The sequence below is a fragment of the Carcharodon carcharias genome, chromosome 18, assembly GCF_017639515.1.
Source record: "Carcharodon carcharias isolate sCarCar2 chromosome 18, sCarCar2.pri, whole genome shotgun sequence".
NCBI classification, from domain to species: domain Eukaryota; kingdom Metazoa; phylum Chordata; class Chondrichthyes; order Lamniformes; family Lamnidae; genus Carcharodon; species Carcharodon carcharias.
Window position 1 is genome coordinate 14,346,243 of NC_054484.1, and position 26,306 is coordinate 14,372,548.

General features: G+C 44.4%; 1 protein-coding gene across 1 annotated transcript in view; it reads right to left on the minus strand.

Moving 5' to 3' along the window:
* Window positions 1–26,306, minus strand: part of ncam2 (neural cell adhesion molecule 2) — a 361,641-nt gene that overhangs the window by 301,307 nt on the left and 34,028 nt on the right. The window contains exon 5 of the mRNA XM_041211359.1: window positions 15,234–15,391. Within this exon, the coding sequence (XP_041067293.1) occupies window positions 15,234–15,391 (158 nt within the window). The remainder of the gene's footprint in view (window positions 1–15,233; window positions 15,392–26,306) is intronic.

Sequence of the window (26,306 nt, forward strand, 5' to 3'; positions counted from 1 at the left end):
ACGAAGGCTCTTAATTTACTGCTTTTGAACTCTGTGCCCCTAGTTATAAAACATCGGATTAAGTGTAATTTAACTGCTTTCTCAACCTGCTGTGCCATCTTCAATGATTTATGCACATACACACCCAGGTCCCTCCGCTCCTGCATTTCCTTTAGAATTGTACCCTTTATTTTATGTCTTCTCTCTTCATTCTTCTGACCAAAATGTATCACTTCACACTTCCCTACACTAAATTTCATCTGTCACGTGTCTGCCCACTCCACCAGCCTGTCTATGTACTCTTGAAACAAAAACAAAAATAGCTGGAAAAAAACTCAGCAGGTCTGACAGTATCTGCAGAGAGGAACACAGTTAACGTTTCGAGTCCGTATGACTCTTCATCAGAACTAAGGAAATATAGAAAAGAGATGAAATATAAGCTGGTTTAAGGGGGGGTGGGACAGGTAGAGCTGGATAGAGGGCCAGTGATAGGTGGAGGCAAAGAAGAGATTGCCAAAGATGTCATCGACAAAAGGACAAAGGGGTGTTGATGGTGGTGATATTAGCTAAGGAATGTGATAATGGTGACATTAAGGGTAGAAAGCAGGACGAGCAAGGTACAGATAGCCCTAGTGGGGGTGGGGTGGGGGGAAGGGATTGAAATAGGCTAAAAGGTGGAGATAAAACAATGGATGGAAATACATTCAAAAATAATGGAAATCGGTTGGGAAAAGAAAAATATATTTAAAGAATTATAAATTATTGGAAAAAGGGGGATCGGAAAGGGGGTGGGGATGGAGGAGAGAGTTCATGATCTGAAGTTGCTGAACTCAATGTTGTTGCCATTTCAACACACCACCCTGCTCTCAAGCCCATATGTCTGTCCTTGGCCTGCTGTAATGTTCCAGTGAAGCTCAACGCAAACTGGAGGAACAGCACCTCTTCCAACTAGGCACTTTACAGCCTTCCAGACTGAATATTGAGTTCAACAACTTCAGATCGTGAACTCTCTCCTCCACCCCCACTCACTTTCTGATCCCCTTTTTTCCAATCATTTATAATTTTTTAAAATATATTTTTATTTTCCCACCTATTTCCATTATTTTTAAATGTATTTCCATCCATTGTTTTATCTCCACCTTTTAGCCTATTTTGATCCCTTCCCCCCACCCCACCCCCACTAGGTCTATCTGTCACTTGCTCGTCCTGCTTTCCAACCTTAATGTCACCATTATCACATTCCTTAGCTAATATCACCACCATCAACACCTCTTTGTTCTTTTGTCTATGACATCTTTGGCAATCTCTTCTTTGCCTCCACATATCACTGGCCGTCTATCCAGCTCTACCTGTCCCACCCCCCTCAACCAGCTTATATTTCACCTCTTTTCTATTTTTCCTTAGTTCTGATGAAGAGTCACACGGACTCAAAACGTTAACTGTGTCCCTCTCCGCAGATGCTGTCAGACCTGCTGAGTTTTTCCAGCTATTTTTGTTTTTATTTCAGATTTCCAGCATCTGCGGTATTTTGGTTTTATCTATATACTCTTGAAGTCTGTCACTATCCTCCTCACAGTTCACAATGCTTCTAAGTCTTGCATTATGTTCAAATTTTGAAACTGTGCCCTGTACTCCCAGGTGTAGGTTATTAATATAATTCTATGAGACCCACCCCACACCATTGTTGGAGATCGCGGACATCTTGACTGATACAACATAGGTGGCACCATAACATTCTGCTAGTTGATTTTCACTGAGTGAAGTTTCCATTGATTTATGCCCTTTCTGTCTTTCAGAGCTTGCAATCAAATGAGGGATGGATTTAATACTTAAAAATTAAATAATAATAGATCAGGGATTGGGAATGCAGTGATTATTTAGTCAAGGCACATAAACACATCATATGAAGATATGATGGGCCTTGAGAGGAGAAAGAGGTAAGAAGTGATCCATTTCCAAACCAGCAATACCCTTCAGAACTTCAGAAAATTTCATTTGCACAAGAGACGTCAAACAGGGTTACAATTCAGCCTGACATTATAATCTGATGCACTGCTGACATTTGAAACCAACCGTGGATTAATTCTGTCTCATTCTCAACCTGAGAGTTAAAACATCTCTGATATACGCGGGAATTAGTGGGATGGAGAGAAAAAGGCTGTCATCATATGTGGATATCTCTCTCTCTCTCTATCTGTCTTTTTACATCTCTCTCTCTCTCTCTAACTGTCTTTCTACATCTCTCTCTCTTCATCCTCTCTCTCTCTTTCTCAATCTCTTTCCTCTTTTCTGTCTCTATCCTTCCTTCTCCTCTCCCTTACTTTTCTCTCTCTCCATCCTCGCTTTCTTGCCCTTCTTCCTCTCTCTCTCCCTCTCCCCATATTTTCACTCTTCCTCACTGCTTATAATCTCCTACACCTCACTGGATAAACAATGGAATCTAATCCTGAATCTATGATTTATATGATCGAGTTGACGTTCAGGGCCAGATATACTCTCTCTTCTTATTTTTATAAAAGTCCTGCCAGTCTGCAACATTGTGCTGACAGTGACAAATTCTCCCAGGACTCCCAAAATTATAGGCTTTAGATACCTTTCTAGGTGCAGAGCACACATCATTTTGAATTACTGCCATTGCTAGAGGTTGAGCTGATTTTTTTAATCCTCATTTTCAAATGCCTCCAATACTTAGTCCCTCTCTATCTCTGTAACTTCCTTCAGCCCTTCAACCCTCCAATCTCTAGGCATTCCTCGAGTTCTGGCCTCTTACTTGTTCTTGATCCTAATTACTCCAAAACTGGTGGTTTTGCCTTTAGCTGCCAAGACCCTAAAGGACCGAGGACCTCGGCCCTTAAGGTTAACTCCAGCCCTCTTTTCATCAAAAGCTCTGAAGGACAGAAGGGTCTTAAATCAAAGGAAACTTCAAGCAATGAAACTCAACTAGTAGAATGCTATGGTACCACCAGTGTGGTACCATGTAAGATCGTCCAAGATTCCTGATAATGGCGTGTGCTGGATTCCCATCACTAGGTAATGTTGCTTCAAATTCAGGGTAGCAGGTTGAAAGAAACTTTTGCATTCTAAGGTGCCCTATCTTGAATTACATGCCATTTTACAACACAAATACATACCATTTGGCTCAACTGGTCTGTGTCAATGTTCAGGCTCCGCGTGATCCTCCTGTCTACCCATTTTGTTTGAACTTAACATATACTTAAAATACATCCAAAAATGTGACACGTACACTGAGTTGCTTTAAGATTCACTCACTGCTGTTATGTGAGCAGGTACAACAGCCATTTTAGCTCTTCAGAATCACACGGACTTGAAACAACAACTCTGTTTCTCTCTCCACAGATGTTGTCAGACCTGTTGAGTTTTTTCAGCATTTTTTGTTTTTGTTAGCCATTTTAGGCGATTGTTCAGCCTATAAAACGAACCCCATTGGACAACATTTAATGGTGTTAAGTGCATTCTCTAAGTGGACAACATGTCCCACTGTATGAGCAAGTGAGTGTGACCAAAGAGAGCTCTGAATTCTCTCCCCGAATCCCTTTGCATCTCTCTACATTCCTCTCCTTCTCTATGATGCTCCTTAAAACCTACCCCTCTGACCAATCTTCTGGCCACCTGATATTCTATTGCCTTCGGTGGCTTAGTGTCTCGTTTGATAATGCTCCTGCAAAGTGCCTTGGGAGACCACATTAGTGCAAGTTGTTGTAATTCATGCCTACCATCGACAAACCAGTGTAAAAATATAATTACAAGACTGTGCGATATCAGCACCACAGTTAGCTTCCTCGAAGCTGAATCTGTTACATTTCAATCACAGAACAAAATTATACTGTCACAATATAAAGCTAAGATAAAGGAGGGTGTTTCTGCTGAGATTGATAAAAGCTTTCTTTGATATTCTCAGAATTTGAACACCACTTTTGTTTCTTTATCCAACTCAGTCATGACTCAGGACTATTAATGCCTCTCCGATTTTGAATAATTCACTTAATTTAGGTAATTTAACTGAAAGGCAAAGGTGTCGACACACATCAAAGTAAACCTCTTGAGATTGTACTGTGGAGAGAGACACATGTCATGATTCAATTATCTTAAAGACACAGCTTCCCTTTTAGTATTTGTCAGGCTTGATCGGCAGGGTCTCATCTGACATCAGCACTGTTAGGCTATGGAGTAGGTAAATAGATCAATTTGCGCACCTAATGGTCCAGGGACCCATGCTGATGCTGCAATGACAGTCTCTACTGCCCAAAATCAGGCCGTTTGGCCCAAATGGTCTTCAGGATAGGAGGAGAGGGTGGAGAATTGGTGAGGACAAGTTGCTGCATTACAGGAGTTGTAAGTAGTGTGGGCCCCAGAATCCCCAGCGCCCAGTTTAGCGTCACGGCCTATCAGCAATCATCAGGCCTTGACCACCAAACTCCATCCCAACATCCATTTGTCAGCAACAGCTCATTCCCTCTATTCAATAAGTTCCGTTGCTGAAGTTGGCTGGGCTCCCAGGCTGGCAAAGAACAAATTGTTCTACCAACATGCTGCCCATTTTGGACTCAAGTCAAGTTTTTCGCCTCTCCTCATTGAGTACTGTTTTAATGAAAGCTCCAGGGCCTAGAAATTTGACAGTGCAGAGACTATTTTTTGGGTGCTAATCGATCCCCTAACCCTTCAGAAAAGTGTCACCCACTTTGCTGGTTTAAGTGAACCAATGGGTGTCCAGATCCCCTGCCTAAATACATAAGAACATAAGAAATAGGAGCAGGAGTAGACTATATGGCCATTGAACCTGCTCTGCCATTCAATGTGATCATGGCTGATCTTGGGCTTCAACTCCACTTCTCTGCCCTCTCTCTATATTCCTCGGTTCCTTGAGAGACCAAAACTCTGTCTATCTCAGCCTTAAATACATCCAACATTAGAGCATCCACAGGGTCAGATGATTCCAAAGATTCACAACCCTTTGATTGAAATAGTTTCCTCTCGTCGTATTCCTAAATGATTGTCCGCTGATCCTGACACTGTGCTCTGTGTTTTAGATTCCCCAACCAGGGCAAAAAACCTCTTAGTGTCTACCCTGTCAAGCCCCTTCAGAATCTTGAATTTTTCTGTGAGATCATCTCTCATTCTCCTAAACTCCCAGAGAATATAGGCCCAATTTACTCAGGCTCTCATCATAGGACAATCCCCTTATGCCACGGATCAATTTGGTGAACCTTCGCTGTACCACCTCCAATGCAAGTATATCCTCCCTTAAACTTGAAGACCAAAACTGCACATAGAATTCCAGATTCAGCCTCGCTAAAGCTCTGTACAATTGTAGCAATTTTTTTTATTCCTGTGTCCCAATCTCCTAGCAGTAGAGCTCAATAATAGATAGACACTCCTCTGTTAAGAGTCTCCGCTGCATTTTATGATGGGGGTGAGGGGGTTGCAGTTGGAGAGAGGGTGGAGGCCCATCAGATGCAAATACTCCAATGTCCCCCCTCTAAATGTCATCCCAGTGTTCAGAGTGAGTGCTTCAGTCTTCACTCATGGTGCTGTCTGTAGCCAGGGTCTGACCCAACTCCTCTGACACAGAAGTGGTAATGCTACCAATGGACCAGTGGCCACACCGTCTTGACACAAGTCATCCTCTGGATATCAACCCAATATTGGCCACTGTATTCCCGCCTCCTCTGGCAGGGTTGCCTGTAGCGGGGCTCAACCTCTTAATCTTTTGGGTTTGGAGGCAAGACTGGTCTACCACTAGACCAAAGGCAGAGGTATTGAAACAAATGTAGCTTATACCCCTATGCTGACTGATGAAATCAGCCACACCAAAAACAGAATTACCTGGAAAAACTCAGCAGGTCTGGCAGCATCGGCGGAGAAGAAAAGAGTTGACGTTTCGAGTCCTCATGACCCTTCGACAGAACTTGAGTTCGAGTCCAGGAAAGAGCTGAAATATAAGCTGGTTTAAGGTGTGTGTGTGGGGGGCGGAGAGATAGAGAGACAGAGAGGTGGAGGGGGTTGGTGTGGTTGTAGCGACAAACAAGCAGTGATAGAAGCAGAATATCAAAAGATGTCAACAACAATAGTACAATAGAACACATAGGTGTTAAAGATAAAGTTGGTGATATTATCTAAACGAATGTGCTAATTAAGAATGGATGGTAGGGCACTCAAGGTATAGCTCTAGTGGGTTTTTTTTTTTTTTTATTTTATATAATGGAAATAGGTGGGAAAAGGAAAATCTTTATAATTTATTGGGAAAAAAAAAAAAAAGAGAAGGGGGAAACAGAAAGGGGGTGGGGATGGGGGAGGGGACTCACGACCTAAAGTTGTTGAATTCAATATTCAGTCCGGAAGGCTGTAAAGTCCCTAGTCGGAAGATGAGGTGTTGTTCCTCCAGTTTGCGTTGGGCTTCACTGGAACAATGCAGCAAGCCAAGGACAGACATGTGGGCAAGAGAGCAGGGTGGAGTGTTAAAATGGCAAGCGACAGGGAGGTTTGGGTCATTCTTGCGGACAGACCGCAGGTGTTCTGCAAAGCGGTCGCCCAGTTTACGTTTGGTCTCTCCAATGTAGAGGAGACCACATTGGGAGCAACGAATGCAGTAGACTAAGTTGGGGGAAATGCAAGTGAAATGCTGCTTCACTTGAAAGGAGTGTTTGGGTCCTTGGACGGTGAGGAGAGAGGAAGTGAAGGGGCAGGTGTTGCATCTTTTGCGTGGGCAAGGGGTTGTGCCATAGGAGGGGGTTGAGGAGTAGGGGGTGATGGAGGAGTGGACCAGGGTGTCCCGGAGGGAGCGATCCCTACGGAATGCCGATAAGGGGGGTGAAGGGAAGATGTGTTTGGTAGTGGCATCATGCTGGAGTTGGCGGAAATGGCGGAGGATGATCCTTTGAATGCGGAGGCTGGTGGGGTGATAAGTGAGGACAAGGGGGACCCTATCATGTTTCTGGGAGGGAGGAGAAGGAGTGAGGGCGGATGCGCGGGAGATGGGCCGGACACGGTTGAGGGCCCTGTCAACGACCGTGGGTGGAAAACCTCGGTTAAGGAAGAAGGAGGACATGTCAGAGGAACTGTTTTTGAATGTAGCATCATCGGAACAGATGCGACGGAGGCGAAGGAACTGAGAGAATGGGATGGAGTCCTTACAGGAAGTGGGGTGTGAGGAGCTGTAGTCGAGATAGCTGTGGGTGTCGGTGGGTTTGTAATGGATATTGGTGGACAGTCTATCACCAGAGATTGAGACAGAGAGGTCAAGGAAGGGAAGGGAAGTGTCAGAGATGGACCACGTGAAAATGATGGAGGGGTGGAGATTGGAAGCAAAATTAATAAATTTTTCCAAGTCCTGACGAGAGCATGAAGCAGCACCGAAATAATCATCGATGTACCGGAGAAAGAGTTGTGGAAGGGGCAGCTATGCCTGTCTCTTTATGGGGTATGTGGAACATTCCTTGTTGCAGTCCTACTCCGGCCCCCTTCCACAACTCTTTCTCCGGTACATCGATGATTATTTCGGTGCTGCTTCATGCTCTCGTCAGGACTTGGAAAAATTTATTAATTTTGCTTCCAATCTCCACCCCTCCATCATTTTCACGTGGTCCATCTCTGACACTTCCCTTCCCTTCCTTGACCTCTCTGTCTCAATCTCTGGTGATAGACTGTCCACCAATATCCATTACAAACCCACCGACACCCACAGCTATCTCGACTACAGCTCCTCACACCCCACTTCCTGTAAGGACTCCATCCCATTCTCTCAGTTCCTTCGCCTCCGTCGCATCTGTTCCGATGATGCTACATTCAAAAACAGTTCCTCTGACATGTCCTCCTTCTTCCTTAACCGAGGTTTTCCACCCACGGTCGTTGACAGGGCCCTCAACCGTGTCCGGCCCATCTCCCGCGCATCCGCCCTCACTCCTTCTCCTCCCTCCCAGAAACATGATAGGGTCCCCCTTGTCCTCACTTATCACCCCACCAGCCTCCGCATTCAAAGGATCATCCTCCGCCATTTCCGCCAACTCCAGCATGATGCCACTACCAAACACATCTTCCCTTCACCCCCCTTATCGGCATTCCGTAGGGATCGCTCCCTCCGGGACACCCTGGTCCACTCCTCCATCACCCCCTACTCCTCAACCCCCTCCTATGGCACAACCCCTTGCCCACGCAAAAGATGCAACACCTGCCCCTTCACTTCCTCTCTCCTCACCGTCCAAGGACCCAAACACTCCTTTCAAGTGAAGCAGCATTTCACTTGCATTTCCCCCAACTTAGTCTACTGCATTCGTTGCTCCCAATGTGGTCTCCTCTACATTGGAGAGACCAAACGTAAACTGGGCGACCGCTTTGCAGAACACCTGCGGTCTGTCCGCAAGAATGACCCAAACCTCCCTGTCGCTTGCCATTTTAACACTCCACCCTGCTCTCTTGCCCACATGTCTGTCCTTGGCTTGCTGCATTGTTCCAGTGAAGCCCAACGCAAACTGGAGGAACAACACCTCATCTTCCGACTAGGGACTTTACAGCCTTCCGGACTGAATATTGAATTCAACAACTTTAGGTCGTGAGTCCCCTCCCCCATCCCCACCCCCTTTCTGTTTCCCCCTTCTCTTTTTTTTTTTTCCCAATAAATTATAAAGATTTTCCTTTTCCCACCTATTTCCATTATATAAAATAAAAAAAAAAAAAAAAAACCCACTAGAGCTATACCTTGAGTGCCCTACCATCCATTCTTAATTAGCACATTCGTTTAGATAATATCACCAACTTTATCTTTAACACCTATGTGTTCTATTGTACTATTGTTGTTGACATCTTTTGATATTCTGCTTCTATCACTGCTTGTTTGTCGCTACAACCACACCAACCCCCTCCACCTCTCTGTCTCTCTATCTCTCCGCCCCCCACACACACACCTTAAACCAGCTTATATTTCAGCTCTTTCCTGGACTCGAACTCAAGTTCTGTCGAAGGGTCATGAGGACTCGAAACGTCAACTCTTTTCTTCTCCGCCGATGCTGCCAGACCTGCTGAGTTTTTCCAGGTAATTCTGTTTTTGTTTTGGATTTCCAGCATCCGCAGTTTTTTTGTTTTTATCTATATCACATGGCCCTAGGCCAGTGCAAAGCTACGCTCACACAATTTAATTTCAGGCTGTTGCTGTGAAGTCAGTTTTGGTAGAATAAGCCTGAGCCTGGAACTGTTACACTCCCTACCAATTAATACTTATCAGTTTTGCCACTTGTTACATCAAACACAAAGACCTGGCCTGTAAGTAGAACAGTTATGAGGTTTCAAGCTTCAGTCCTATGTGTCAAATTAGTTAAGCATTTTAACTTATAATGCCTTAAAAAGAAGCAGTCACTTTCTTTTAAATTATATAATAAGCCAATGTATTGCTTTGGCTCTATAAGTTTAAGAATTAAGTTCTTGTAGCTATAGAGTTTTTTTGCTCTTATTACTTATGAACGTGCATCAATTGAATGAATCCTGCCGTCTTTTGTAAGTGTACTTTGCTACAGCTTTAACATACTTATTGTCTTTATGCATGGAAGTTTTAATTCATTCCCGGGATGTGGGCTTCGCTGGCTGGGCTAGCATTTATTGCCCATCCCTAGTTGTCCTTGAGAAGGTGGTGATGAGCTGCCTTCTTGAACCTCTGCAGTCCATATGGTGTAGGTACACTCACAGTGCTGTTAGGGAGGGAGTTCCAGGATTTTGACCCAGCGACAGTGAAGGAACGGCGATATATTTCCAAGTCAGGATGGTATGTGGCTTGGAGGGGAACTTGCAGGTGGTGGTATTGCACATGCTTTATGCACACTTTGTATAGATTTTATGTATGAAGTAACTTGATAATTTCTGTATTGTTTTAAGGCTTTGTGCCACTTCATACGCTTTTGCTATTTTTAATTAACTTGTGCCAAGCACCAACGGTCAGGATAGAAATCCACACCACCCCGAAGCAGTTCTTTCAACCAAAACACTGATTAGCACCTGCCTTAATGAGAATTCTACAGGATATGCAATATTGATACCTATATATCAAGTAGACATTTGGGACAATAAGTCCCGAAGTTAATCATTAGTACGTTGACAGCACACGCTGTCTTATCTCAATAAGTGACACAGAAACTATTTAAGGTGCCCTGTTATCTTTGCAGAAAGTCATAAAATTTAATGAAAGGACAGAAAAAACACTATAATTATAGGGACTGTTCCACAGGTAGCTGAAACTTTAGGGGACCAGGACACCTTAGAAGATAATGGGAAGTGACAGCTGTAGATGACCATCACCTTAAGAAAGGAATCAGAGACTGTTCACACACCACTTAAACCAATCAAGGACTGATCATGCACTGCCTGAACCAATCAGAGTTCAGGAACACCATTGATCATGAGGATGGGCTATGTATCAGAAAGGGTTAATAAGCATCAACTTCCAGTAGCAAGACTAGCAGAATGGGAAGATGAAGAATTGACGACATTGTAGAGAAGAGAGACTGCATTCCTGCTCTGAACAGAAGAGCAAGACAAAGAGGGACGAACCACCCACTTGTTGACTGCATCCAAGACTGAACCAGGAGGCAAGACGAATAAAGTTGCTGCCTAACTTTGTTAGGTGTTGTTTCTGTTGCTTAATAAATGTTTTCTGAGTTACATCACCAGACTATCTCTTATTGCCTTAATGGCCAAAGTTTCAAAAGGACGAATTAATATCAAAGAAGTGAAGCCTCACAGAATTAGAATGTAAACACCCCAAAAACTTGCACAACGCAATGAAACAACAATCAAAACTTTTTGAAGTCTCCACTCCTAATCTTTTGGGAAATTGGTAGAATGGGACATGTGGGCCTTGGTGCATTTTCTCAAAGCTCATTGTGAACAGCCAATGGTGACTTCAGGCAGCTTCCATCAGCTGCTCACACTATTAGCAACCACAGGAGTCAGGTGGATAGTGGAGATTGTAGGCAGCTTCAATCAACTGATTAAAGCTCCCTCAAGTTTCCACTTTCTGATTGTCTTCCATAGTTTATAACAGTGTCAATTTAAACTGCCCCAAGATCTGACTTTGGCTGAAATCAGTCAAGCTTTTAAATCGGCAGGTACAGACATTGAACTGCGCTAAATAACCGATGTGTTTAATACGTTTCAAGTGACACCTTTGTAATTGATGTCTCTGGTAATGACAAATAGGAAGTGCCATCCTCTTGATCTAGCTGGCCTAGATAAGTGTAGACATGCTGGGGACTGTTTTCTGATTGGTCCCTTATTGTATTGTTGTAACTTGTGCACTTAGAATACCTTATACTTTAAATGGTTTCTTTTCTGCTTGCTATAGCCTGTGGGTTTAGAATATTTATTCTACTGTTTCTCCAAAGTTGCATATATACTGCAGACATGGTCTTGCAAATGACATTGTTCTACGATATTTACCTCCCATGCAAACTGCTAGCATGTGCATGACTGCCATTCAACACATGTGTGAACTGGTCTTGCTGCTTTCATAGATGGTATATGCAGAGTAACATTATTATAATGTTGTGTCATCATGTCACTACAGCAAGGATAAGCAGCGTGCCTGCCGGTTGTGGGGGGGGCCATAATATCCCATCAAGACATCGCCACATTGCTGGTCACTGTAGAGTAGTTGGCTCTTTGCTAATGTTAAAAAGTTTGTAAAACTCCCAGCCATAGCACTGTACCATTTGCAGTTATATCACAGATCATCCAAAGTCAATGAAGTGTGAGTGTACTTATTGAAGAAAGTGTCACATCACGCCCACATTTGATCTGGGCATATTGACAATCTAGAAATATGACAGATGTTTTTATCAATGTAAAGCTCTAATTGTTTCCCATCAACATAAACTATGTAATATAATTGATCTACTCATCGAGGGATGTGCATTGTGAGTTTAGGATGTTTCTACGTGTGAACTGTCAAATCAAATAAATTTTTATCCAGGATATATTTCTGTAGGTGTGACACTACTAAATTACTTCTATGATTGATTCAATCACCCACGTAGAGGAAACTTCCAATCTTTATTTCAAGGTGAATGTGCCTTGAAAGAAAGAAAGAAAGAGTCAGGCTTGTGTTTATATAGTGCTTCTCATGACCACCAAGCGTCTCAAAGTGTTTTGCAGCCAATGAGGTACTTTTTGAAGTGTGGCCACTGTTGTAATGTTGGAAACGCCGCAGCCAATTTGCACTCAGTAAACCCCCACAAACAGTAACATGATAATAACCAGGTAATCTATTTTCCTGTGGTTGACTGAAGGGTAAGTATTGGCCAGGACACAGGGGATACCTTCCTTGCTCTTCTACAGAACAGTGCCATGGAATCTTTTAGGTCCTTACAAGCAGGCACATGGGACCTTGATTTAACATTCATCCAGAAGATGGTATCACCAACAATGCAGTGCACCCTCAGTGCTGCACTGGAATGTTAGCCTTGACTTTTATACTCAAGCCTGGGAGTGGGACTTGAACCCAGAACCTTGTGATTCAAAGGCAAGCATGCTGCCAACTAAACTACCTCTGACACATAAACAAGAGTGCAAGATGTTTTCAGTTTAAAATCCTACCCATGGTATCAGCCGTGCATAAGTCTTGGACTCCTTGTTCGCAGACATTTTGAAGGATAATGTGGAGAGCGGGGATGACCTTTGATCCAGTGGCAGAGTTCACAGGGTCAGCCGTATTTGGGAATGGGAGGGAGTTTGGGAGAATTATCTCCCAGTTAGTGTACTGGGTGTGAAGGTTGGTGAGAGGAGAGGATAGGATAACTGGGCTTACTGCTCCTCACGAGGCAGCAACAAGTGCTTCAATGAACCGATCGGAGAATGCTAAGAGAGGCACGGAGGAAACCTGTGGGTTTATCCAAGAGGGAGTCAATCCTGAAACGGCAGCAAGAGAAAAGAAGGTTGGGGAATGACAAAGAGCTGTGGCAGGGAGAAAGGATTTGTGGGGGCAAAGTATCTGGGAGGCAAGAAATGAAAGGAATCATGACTGGGTAACAGGAAGCTGAGGAGACAGGAAAGATGGGCACAAGATGGGTAAATAGAAAGAGCAAAATGGAAATAGAAGTAATGGATTCTGGTCCAGTGATCACATTGACTCCAATGTGGAAAGAGACTCACAGAAACATACAAACAAACAAATTAGATGCAAGAGTAGGCCATCAGCCCTTCGAGGCTGCTCCGCCATTTAATAAGATCATGGCTGATCTGATTGTAACCTCAACTCCACATTCCTTCCTTATCCCGAATAGCCTTTCACCCACTTGCTTATCAAGAATCCAGCTAGCCTTAAAGATATTCAAAGATTCTGCTTACACCGCATTTTGAGGAAGAGAGTTCTAAAGTCTCACAACCCTCTAAGAGAAAAAAATTCTCCTCATCTCCATCTTAAACGGGTGACCCCTTTTCTTTAAACAGTGACCCCTAGTACTAGATTCACCCATAAGAGGAAACATCCTCTCCACATCAACTCTCTCAAGACCCCTCAGGATCTTTTTTTGTTCCAATCAAGTCACCTCTTGCTCTTCTAAACTTGGGTGAACTGTAAAGATGAAGCCAATTTACACCTCCTGATACAAATTAAAATTAACCCATTGGTTGTGAAATGCTTTGGGATGTCTTTAGGATATGAAAGTCCCTGCATGATTCCTTTCTTCCGATTATGGTCCAATAACTCTTGCTGTAAAGTCGATGCTTGTGGGCTTTAGGTAGAACAGTGTTGAAGATGCAGAAAATTTAGATTTATGTTAAAGTGCCAGCTAGGAACCGCAGCTCGGGTGCCAAAGCATACACAGACAATCACAGCCTTACATGAAAGCTAAAAATTTGTACAAAGGACTCAGCTATAAATTTGCAATTAGAAAATGGGAGACACACACAGGCAGAGACACGGGATAACTCGATCAAGAAATGGGGAAGGCCATTTCCCACCATCTGATAGCCTAGAATCACATCCAGTCAGCCCCCGTAATCCTTTTGCATCGAACAAACTTACCTTCTTTGCTTTCTTCAAAAGGACAATGCTTAGTCTCTGCACTACAATTACTGTACAAGAACACAATTATCAGCCCACCGGGCGGTCATTGTGCTGTGGTCTTCGTCTAACTAATACCATTAAGTTGTAAAAAAAATATATAAACTGTGCTCATTTGAACCTCGGTGGAGAAGCACCTGGATTGCCCAGTGTTTGCTCCCCGCATGTGTAATAAAGGAACCACTTGAATATTGCATCTGGACTCCGAGAGTTGAAATGTTGTACCAGAGTGTTCCTCAGACCTTTCGGTGTCAAATTATTGTATTGCATAGAATTTACAGCATAGCTGAAGGGCATTTGGCTAAACCAGGGGAATGTTTCCATATGAGCCTCTTCCCACCCCTCTTCATCTAATCCTATCGAAATACCTTCTATTCTTTGCTTCCTCATGTGGTTATCCAGCTTCTTCTTAAACGTATTTAAGTTATTTGCATAACCTACCCCTTGTGGTAGCTGTTGCATATATTATATATCTCAGTGTAATGCAGTGATGACACTAGTTTCTAATTGTGCAACAGATTCATTTATAAGAGTTTCAAAATATCTCTGCACTCAGAAAATCTCTGCACTCATGCTTACAGCTCAGCTTCTAATAGCTTCTGTGGAGTCTGTTTACTTTGTTCTGAGTCAACATCCAGGCTTAACCAACAAAGCACAATGAGCATATCAATTACCAGATTGATATAATCAAACACAGGTCAATTAAACCATTAAACATAACAGTAGCAAATTCCACATTCTAGGCTCTGGGTAAAAAAGTTTCTTAGGATGTTGATTCTCTTTCTATCAATGGACCTTAGTTTTGGACTCCCCTACATCTTCTCTATGTTTAACCGATTGAATCCTTTCATAATGTTAAAGGCCTCTATCAGGTTATCCCTCAGCCTTCTCTTTTTGAGAGGACAGGGCTCCAGACTGTTCAGTCTTTCCTGAAACATATAACTTAACTACAATGGCCTTTCCACCCCACCTTCCAATGGATTGGAATAGTTACCCAACACTTGCCATTGAATCCACATGCTAAATAAGTAAAGAGCACCTGTGAACTGTGGAACGATAGCTCCGCATGGACCAGGTCTTTTGAAAGGGCAGGAAGAGTAAGTCAAAGGTGAAAAGAAGACTTGGTACCAGAAATGTGGAAGGCCTTTCCAATTGGCAGTAAGCAATACTATAGCATAAACCAACAACATACCGAAGACTTTTATAGATAACTGTTCTTCCACGCTTCCTGCTTTATTTGTCGCCCTGCAGATGTAAGACCCTGTGTCCTCCCGGACAATGTTCCTTATCGTCAGCTCTGTGCTTGTCTTCAATGAGTACTTATCTTCTTCTTCAATTAGTCTCCCATTTCTGCAAGGTGAAAGAGTGAAAACTCACAATTACAGGATCAAAAGAAAGTGTCATCTTAAATTCCCATATAGACCTTATACTCCAACCAAAGCCTTCACTCTCGGGCATCAATGCATCCACCCTGTGCCACAGGGGTTTACGTCCGTCCCCATCTGCTGTTACCACCTCACCTTTCCATCCCAACCCCTGCCTGCCTCAATTATGAGATCACCTCCATTAAATAAAGGCAGAAGAATTTCCAGCAACACAACACAGGCCAATTAGTATCTGAAAGAGCAAAGAAGGATGTGATTCCTCATCAGACACTGAGGTTGACAACCTGTCATTTCATCTCCAGCACTTTGTGTCCTTATTTCAATTTTCCAGCATTTTCACTGTTGTCTTTTGGTCTTTTTTTTTTATTAAAAGCTTTCAGATGATTGCTCAGAGGCAGCCTCTGGTAGGTATTTTTGTTCAGAAGCTGCTCTTCACTGACACAATGCAGTCAGTGACAGACATTTCATGCTGTCGCTAAAGGGGGTAATCCACACAAATAAAGGCTGAAATTGCCCTGTGGGATGGAGGAACGCAGCAATATGTTCACATGAAATTCCTATCCTACTTTAACAAAAGGATTAACTGTTTTGAAACAAGATCCTCTTTGAAGTGGCGGGCAGGGGCAGCAATGTGCACGTGTATAGCACCTTTAATATAGGGAAACATTGCAAGGGCACTTCACAGGAGCGTAATTGGACTGGAATTGACACTAAGCCAAAGGAAGGGGAGATTAAGAGGGGCGACTGAGAGCTTGGTCAAAGAGTTAGGTTTTATGGAAGGTATTAAAAAAGGGGGAAAGAGAGGTGGAGAGGGAGAAATTTTTAGTGGGGAAGTTTTAGAGCTGAGGGCCTAGGAGGCTGAGGCAGGGCTGCCATTGGTGGAGTGAAGGGAGTGGAGTTGCATAATGTTCAGCGTTGACTAATGCAGAGATCCCGAAAGATTGCCAGGCCGGAGATGCAGAGTTGGAAAGCCCGAGGTTGAAATGCGAACACAGGATTGAGGAAGTTTAAGCTGACGTGTTCAGGGGCTGGGAGTCATTGTACATCAGCAAACACAGGGAGTTAGTATACAGTCAGCAGGGTTATGAATGTGCCCAAGTTTATAAGGGGTGCAATGTGGGAGGCCGGCTAGGGGTTATTTGGAATAGGAGGTATGGCAGAGGGTTTGGAAGGGCTGGGGCGCAATGTGAATCAAATAGGCCCCTTCACCCTGTGACAGTAATGGAGATGAGTATAGAATTAGCAGCTAGGGAATAAAGTTTGTGTTGGAAGGGAGCAATAATATTTGGCTACAGTTGGATAGTTAAGTGTGGACTTGGGTGAGGGCAATTCAGTTCAGTTGGACATAGAAATTAACATTATGGCTACAAAATAAATAAATTAATTCATTACAGATATTAATGAATTAAAATATAAATTCAATTATGAATTAATCAATTACAATATGAATGCAAATATTAATTACTGATTAATCAAATAAAGTGGTAATTACTGATATTAATCACTTAGTGTTTGTTAGCGCTATGAATTAGAGAGTTCATTACTGATTGGAATCAATTAAAGTGTTAAATACTTATATGCATGAATTAACATATTAATTACTGGTATGAATCAATTGAATTGTTAATAATTGAATATAATTAATTGATATGGTTAATCACTGATATTAATTAAAGTATTCTTCAATGCCCTGCTGCAAAGAGCATGTGCATATCAGGTGATGACAGGATCGAGCTGAGCTGTGACGGCTCTTATAGTTGGGCAGCCTGCCAACACTCACTGCCAAGGCGGGCTTGTGAAGCAGGAGCACTTGAGAGAGTTAATCGATCCAATGGAACTATAGTCCAGCTGGAGTCACCATGAGAGTAGGAAGAAAGCTCACTGGCTGAACTTTCCTGACTCTTTTCTGCTCTTCATGTCCACGTGTACTGTCGCTTCTAAACACTGATAAGGTTGGAAAACTGACATCCAGAACATTTCTAGTTAAATTGTACACTCTTGCAGCCTGTTTTGAACCCACCACTTAAGGCATATATATTTATTAGCAGGTGTCTCTGGGTTTTAGGTGACAGATTTATGAATCTGACTGCATAACTGTATGTTTATCCCCCAGTAAAAGTGCATTCAATTTATAAAGTATAATTCATATACAATTACAATTGACATCTGTCATTGCTTTATGATATGTTTGTGCTTTCTCCTTCTCATCCCGTGAATAAACCCATGGTATGCCCATAAAAGTATAGTTAAGAGCTGGTTTACTGTGTTGCATAAAAGAGCTGTTAAACGTTCCCTGTATTGACATTGAATTTGTTGCTGCTCAGTATCTGACTGACCAGTCATCCTAATCATTTTTATTAAGTGCCAGGGCTAGCCTGCTATCTCCTTCACTGGATTCTGAAGTGATTTTGGACATAGCTTCATGTTAAAACTCTGCCATATTGTAACGGTTGATTATGCTATGATTTCAGTATGGACACTGGAAAATAGGAACATACAAACTGGGGCAAGAAAAGACCATACTATCCCTGATCTGGGAGCTGCTGATGGGACAGTGGAGGCTCAATATATTCCACATGCAGAATCTGAATTGAGAGTTCTGTTCCTCAACATCACCGACATAATGTCTGTTGCCCCTCTACTCTCTTGTGGCTTAGTGGTAGCATTTGCGCCTTTGGGTTGCACCAGGTTTTGGGTTCAAGTCCAGAGACCTGAGCACATAATCCAAGCGTATACCTCAGATCAGAACTGAGGGAGGGGTGCATTTTCAGAAGTGCTGTCTTTTGAGAGATGTTGAACTGAGGGCCCACCTTCCCTATCAGGTGGATATAAGATATCCCGCAGCGCCATTTGCAAAAGAGCAGAAGAGTTTTCCCAGTGTTCTGGCCGGTATTTATCCTTCACTATACTATCTGTATCTCATTTCTGTTTGTGGGAGCTTACTGTGCATGAACTGATGCCCTGTTTTTCATTGGTTACGATGTGCTTTGAGACATCCTGAAGTCACAAAAGATGCCATATAAATTCAATTTATTTTCTTGGTCTGAATCTGACACCCACAAATCTACTCCTGCACACTCTCTTTGCTCTTCTTATTTCCATTTTCAGTCTCATTTATACTCGTTGTCTCCAGCTTGATTCGCCATCAAATTATCATGAGCCTCTTTTTTCTTCTTCATTTTAGTCTCTATATCTTTAGCCAACCAGGGCACTCTTGCTTTAATGCTCTTTTTCCCATTGTGCCAGCAATGAGTTTGTAACCAGATTATCTCCTGTTTGAAATCTCATTTTCTGAATTGCTCATTTATTATCTTACCTGGCAATTGTTATGATCCCCATGGGGGAACCATAAACCAAAATAATCATTTTTTTTAAAAAAATCATTCATGGCATGTGAGCGCTGCTGACTCAGCCAGCATTTATTGCCCACCCCCAATTGCCCTTGTTCAGAGGGCATTTTAAGAGTCAACCACGTTGCTGTGGGTCTAGTGTCACATGTAGGCCAGACCAGGTAAGGATGGCAGGTATTAGTGAACCAGATGGGCTTTTGAGGCAACTGGCAATGGTATCATAGTCATCATTAGACTTTTTAATTCCAGATTGTTATTGAATTCAAATTGCACCATTGACTATGGTGGGATTCAAACCCAGGTCCCCATACCATTACCCCTGAGTCTCTGGTCCAGTGACAATACCACTATGCCACCACCTCCTCTTAACCCCTAAATGAAGAAATTATCAACAAGATCCCGCCTTTTGTAACTGTTATTTTAACACAAATCAGAACCAATTCAAGTTAAACATGAAACAAATGATGCTTAAGACAAAAATGTAAATTTCACTTTAAAATAATTGATGCAAGAAAGATACAAATTACACATCTCTTCCTGCAAACAAGTGGTACTCACATAGCTACACGGTTCCACAAAAGGCTGTTCTATAGTCACGCAGAGTAGGTCAGGAGACTTCTCTGACAACAGCTTTCACCTTTAAGTGTCACATTTACGATTAACATCCGTAAGGCACACTTCCATAAACCTTCTCTCCTTTGGGTCATGACAATCCTGATGGTGCAGCTTTCCAGAGTTTCCTTTCTACTGATCAACCCCGGTTCACACTTTGGCCACTTCTGAGTTATTCACACAGCTTTCCAGGTTTTAGACCTTTATAGCCAGCTGACACAGTATCCCCATGAGCTCCCATCTCCTTTTCTGCTGACCTCTTCCTGAGGGAGGTTTGCTTCTTTTCCTCACAATAATTTGGTGTGTTCCCCTTTTGGTCTCTGTCTGCTTTGTCTTTGTGATTTCATCTGTACACGGATCGCCTCATCTCTCCAGCTCCTCTGCTTATGGTTCTCCTTTGTGTCTGTAGCTCACCATTGTGTCTTCAGCTCTCCTTTGTGCCTGGCAGCCCCACAGCTTCTGGTCTTAACTTCCTTCCTGTTGGTACTGCTTCCAGGTCAAGGGTCACTAGATCACATGGGCCAGTATTTCTTATTATCCAAGAAAATTGCAACTGATTCTTTTACAATTGATGCAAATCCTTAAAAGTCCTTTTTGAAACATTCTTAAAAAAACAATTACAGAGCCCACAGCTATTTTAAAGGAACTATAATTTTTCCTTACTGCACTGCTTCTGGGTAAATGGTTGTCACACCATCACCTAGACCAGGCCTCTTTCAGCTCATTGAAATTACTCCTCCTCCAGTTGAATATTTTCACCTTTGATTTTTCTTTGCCCTTTCTCGTAAGTGGTCTAGACATACCAGGCAGAATTTTGCCCTTGTCAGGCAGGCTCGGTGGCGGCGCTTGGGGGCTGACCACCGCCTGCGATTGGGGCCGGACCGCAATTTCACCAAGGCGGGCCAATTAAGGCCTGCCCAGCATGAAACGCGAGCGGCAGCGCTGAGCGCTGAGCGCTGGATGTACGGGTGGGGGAGGAGGGCGAGCACCAACTTCACGCATGCACGCGAGTGGGTGCTTGAAAATCTCCCTGAAGCACAGAGCTGCCTCAGGGAGGTGAACAGTTTGAAAAATTAGAAATAAAGATTTTAAAAATGTTACGAAAACACAGCCCCCACTCGCGACCCTGTCACGTGAGTAGGGCCATGTTATAAACGAAATTTAAAAAATTTTATTTCTTTTTTATTTGATGTTGAAAACCTCATCCTGCCCGTGGATGACTTTTCCAAAAAAGTGCAAAGGCCGCTGGGCCTTTTCGCCTGCCTGCCAACCATAATGTTAATTGATACTTTAATGGCCTTAATAGGCCTTTTAATTGTTGGTGGGCGCCCGCCGACTGAACTATCGCGCGACTGCGCGTTCACTTGGGGACGCTTGCCCGACATCAACGCACGTCATTTCACGCTCGAGCGGGTCAGGCGCACACCCGCCTGCCGAGGTGAAAATTCTGGACACTGTTACTATGATCACTGTTTCTCAAATGCTCCCCATTCTAAGGCAGAGATAAGGGGCACTTTTTCTCTCAGAGGGTTATTAGTATGTGAGAATCTCTCCCCCAAAAAGCAGTGGAGGCTGGGTCATTGAATTTATTCAAGGCAGAGTCAGACAGATTTTTGATAAACATAAGGGTTTTGGGGGGGGCAGACAGGAAAGTGGAGTTGAGGGCACAATCAGATCAGCCATGATCTTATTGAGTGGCGAGGCAGGTTGAAAGGCCAAACAGCCTATTGCTGCTCCAAGGTCCTATGTCTTCCAATGTCCTATGAAACATATTCCACTAGCCCCACTTTAAATGCCAGAACTAGATCCAGCACTGCTTCCTTCCTCATTAAGGAACATACTGATGAAAATGTTCTTTTGTACACATATCAAGGATTCTCCTGTTTTTTGTCCTTTACGGTGTTGTTTTCTTAGTCTGCACTGGAATAACTGAAGCCCTCCATTATCACCACTCTTACACCTTTCTGCAACTTGCTTGTAAACTTGCTTCTCTATCTCCTTCCCATTATTTGCTGGCCTATAATAGACATCCAGCAGTGTAATAAGTCCTCAATTGTTCTTTAATTCTAACAAAATAGACTCTGTTAAGGAACTCCCATGTCCATTATACCTTTCTAGTGCTGTAACAGTATCTCCGTTCATTACTGTTACCAGCCCCACCCACCTTATTTCCCTCCCTCCCTTTTCTAAATACATACGAGGCAGGAATATTAAATGTATGCCTCCCATTGTTTGAGCCAGGTGTCTGGATCATGTGGGGACTTGTGCCTGCAGCTCGCCAATCTTGCTTACCATGGTCTGTTCATTTACACACATGTACTCTAAACCCATCTTAGTCTGCCTTGCATTTACCCTGTCTCATCTCCTACTTCCAAACATTCTCTATTCTAATGCTGTTTGCCTCACAGTCCCCTGTATGACTTGCACCTCCTCTCTCATGTTTCAACCTGGAGTCCTTCCCTATGCCAAATTAGTTTAAAACCCTCCCACACAGTACTAGTTAATCACCCTGTGAAGACATTTGCCCCAGCCCTGATCAGTTGTGACATACCCATCTTGTACAGGTCTGTCCCGACCCAGATCTGATCCTCATGTCCCAGCAAACTGAAACCATCCCTTCGACACCATTCCTGCAGCCACACATTGATGCCCCTTATTTTCCTGCTCCTATAACTCACTAGCACATTTTGCTACCTTTGAGGTCCTGCTCATTTACTTGCTCCCTATGAAACTCCACGGGTCTTCAACCCTTTCCCCACTTACATATGGGCCAGACTATTACACCGTGCATGCGGGCATGTGCCAGACCTGCCTGAGCGTGAAATGACACTTGGGTCCCGACATCATTGCGCAGTCTCGCGATATTTCATTCGGCGGGTGCGCGCTGGAGTCAGCTGCGCGCCCGCCAATAATTGAAAGGCTTTATTAAGGCCATTAACAACCGCATTACCTTGAAATTGGCGCTGCCCGTCCAACCTAATGGGTGGCGGGCAGGCGAAAAGGCCAAGCCAAATTTTTTTTTAGGAAACCTCATCCAGATGCGAGATGAGGTTTCCTAAAGCTAATACGCATTAAATAAAAACTTTATTTTTGCAATTAAAAACATGTCCCCATCTTACTTGATGGAGACACATGAGGGGACATGTTTTATTAATTTTTGACTGTCTTTATTAGTTATTTTTAAAAAGCGTTTCAATCTCCCTGAGGCAGCTGTGCGAACTGCGCGCTAGGCCCGGCTTCCCTTCACCCCCCACCCCACCGCCCGCACAGGTAGCGCTCAGCCCTGCCGCTCGCGATCCACACCGTGAAACCACGGTGCGGAGCCGATTGCGGGCGGCGGGTGGCTTCACGCCCGCCACTGCCTGTTCCCGCCGAGCCTGCCTGATGAGAGAAAATTCTGATCCATGACTACTGGTTGTTCCCTTTTTGCCTAATGCTCCGCATTAGTTCAGTGATGCCCTTTACTCTGGCACCAGGAAGACAATAAACTGCCTGAGACTCGCATTGGCATTTCTGGAAATGCCTGTCTGTTCAACTGACTGTCCAGCCCCCTATGGTCACTGCATTCCTACCACACCGCCCTTAGCTGCAGTCATTCCCCTCACGCTGATATGCTCCCACGAGTTGTCCTCCCCCTCACTGGTAGTCAGCACTGAAAACTGCTTTGAGCATCGCACTCTTCCTGTACCGTCTGCCTCTTCCTACCCTGTCAGATGGCCGCTCAATGATCTCCTCAGTCCTCGCTCGCTAGAGTGACCATTGCCTGAAACGTGCGTCTTAGAACCGTTCAACGGTCCTCCACGCTCTGCAGTGACTCCTCAAGCTTAGAACCTCTGTACTCAAGCACCTCGAGGCATTTCCTGCACCCGTGGTTGTCCAGAACGCACGCACAGTAACTTGGTGTTCCCCACTTGGCACCGAAATTGCAGGCAGTTGGTCTGATGATTTGCTCAGAAGATTAACTACTGCAATATGGACTGAAAGGCCTGACATAACATTGCAACTGATTAACGTTCAGCTGTATATAATGACCGTAGTTATGGCTGTGAGAATGCACAGAAGACACGGGCCGGAGTTGTCCCAGAAATCGGCAAAGTCCGATATTGGGCGGGAAAATTGGCACGTGACTCACCGACGACAATTGCGGCTTTTTCCACCACAGCGTGCGGCACTTTGTTTAAAAGATTGAGAGGCACGGTTTTAACGGTCAGATCGCTGGCAGGTCGGCCGCTGATTCGCCGTGGCTGCCAAAGGGAGGAAACATGCTGCCCCCAAATTTAGCGACGCCTCCCCCGACCTCCTACTGGACGCAGTGGAGGCCCACCGTGCTGTCCTCTAACCCCTGCCCTAGGTGAGGAAACTCATCCAAGGTGACAAATCTAGATGGGAGGCGGTGGCAGCGGTGGTCAGTGCCAACGACCTACATAAGAGGACAGCCACCAGTGCCGAAGGAGGGTGAATGACCTCCTCCGTTCCGCCAAAGTAAGTCACTCCTTTCAGCACTCTCAACTCACACACTTACAAACCCATCACACAGCCATGGGGATCTCACTCACTGCCAGCTCAAGAGACATCACCATTCATTCTCTCACACACACCTTCATCTGCCCTGAATATCGTGTCCTAGTCTCATCCGTGGCAGCACCCGCCACCCACACATGCCAGGCATCTTTATCATCTGGCCTGGCAGGCATCCTGCTTACACTCTCTCCATCTGTATTCATGCAGGACAAGCTGGCACACAACAACAGGGAGAGGTCACAGGCCGGTGGAGGAATGCCCAACATCAAGGTCCTCACAGACTTTGAAAATAGAGCCGTCCAGCTGGTCGATGAAGATCTAGACCCTTGTCGTGCTAACTGTGAGGTCAATCAAGCGAGGATCCAGCAGTGCAACATCCATCAGACAACCATAATATAAAAAACAAAAAACTGCAGATGCTGGAAATCCAAAACAAAAACAGAAATACCTGGAAAAACTCAGCAGGTCTGGCAGCATCGGCGGAGAAGAACAAAGTTGATGTTTCCAGTCCTCATGACCCTTCAACAGAACTAAGTAAAAATAGGAGAGGGGTGAAATATAAACTGGTTTCCACCCCACCTTAAACCAGCTTATATTTCACCCCTCTCCTATTTTTACTTAGTTCTGTTGAAGGGTCATGAGGACTTGAAATGTCAACTTTGTTCTTCTCCGCCGACCTGCTGAGCTTTTCCAGGTATTTCTGTTTTTGTTATCAGACAACCATGCTGTGAGTGAGGTCCCCTGTTCCGCAGTTCCGTGCCATACGCTAATTATCTCAGATAAAAGCAAAAAACTGCAGTTGCTGGAAATCCAAAGCAAAAACAAAAATAAAAATACCTGGAAAAACTCGGCAGGTCTGACAACATCTGTGGGGAGGAACACAGTTAACGTTTCGAGTCCGTATGACTTGCTAATTATCTCTCCTTGCTTTCGCAGGCACATCTGGGAAGCAGCTGAAGGGGGTCACGAGTCAGGCCTTCGACTCCAGTCCTGAGGACATCACGGAAGAGGAATCCACAGATACCAAAATTGGAGACCCGTCACAGCGCTCACCCACAACCTCCACCAGCGCAGAGACACACTACCCGGTGGGACATCGCCCTAGAGTAGCCTCGGGATCACAATCTGATCCACAGCAGGCAGCGGCACGGACTTCCCAGGTTTCCAGCACTCGGAGGGCTGCTGGAGGCCAGAAATCCACTGAGTCCGAGTCAGATGAGGAGCCTCTGGATTCGGACATACGTCCCTTGCTGGAGCTGCAAAGGCAAGCTCAGGACAATCAGGAAGGGATGTCCGCTGAACTCCTTAGATTGCAAGGCACGATGGAGGAGTCTGTCCACCTTCAGTTTGAAGTGATAGCACCAGAATGCCAATGCCATGGAGACCTTGGTGCAGGACATTGGCCCTGCATTGCTGCAGGAGCTGCATTCCATCGCTGAGACACTTGCAGGCATGCACGCAAGATGGGGGGGGGGGGTGGGTAGAGCATCTTGACTCACTCCAGCTGCCGGTTCCTCTCAAACGGTCAATCAGGGGCCCTCGGGCACTCATAGGTCAGAGAGTCAGCAGGTGCACACACCGGGGCCATCTACCCAGTTGACTCTGGGAGTGTCCGGATCCGAACCCCCTCCTCCTGTGACCCTAGCAGCTCCAGCTCCGCAGGCTGAGGAGGGTACCACTGTCACACAGCAGGACCCTGAAAGCAGGCCAGGGCCTCTCCAGGTCACAGCTCTCCAGAGGACACCTGCCAAGGCCATCACAGGCAACAGGGCGTGGCAGTCAGCAGGCCACCTCCACCCCTGTTGTGGATATCGAGAGAGCACCAAGATGTTGCAGCAAGGTTAGGAAGGTGTGGTAATTATAGAAAACAAAAACAGAATTACCTGGAAAAACTCAGCAGGTCTGGCAGCATCGGCGGAGAAGAAAAGAGTTGACGTTTCGAGTCCTCATGACCCTTCCACAGAACTGTGGTAATTATGGCTTTGTTTAGTGTGTAATGTATCTTTAAAAATAATACTTGTAAGGAAGATCCCATGATCTGTGGCAATCAATTGGAGAGTGCTGCGGGCTACCTCTAGCAGGCAGTGTAGCGATAGGGTTGGAGTTGAAAGCACACATTAGTAGCTGCTAAGCACATTGCAAGTAAACTTGATGCTTCCACCCAAGAATTGTTTGCAGATCAACTTTATTACCAATAGTAGCAACCCGGCCACCCTTACAACAAAAGGCCAAGAAGATGTAATTTCACCCCTCTCCTATTTTTGCTTAGTTCTGTTGAAGGGTCATGAGGACTCGAAACATCAACTTTGTTCTTCTCCGCCGATGTTGCCAGACCTGCTGAGTTTTTCCAGGTAATTCTGTTTTTGTCAAGAAGATGTAGTTGCATTACATAGGCAC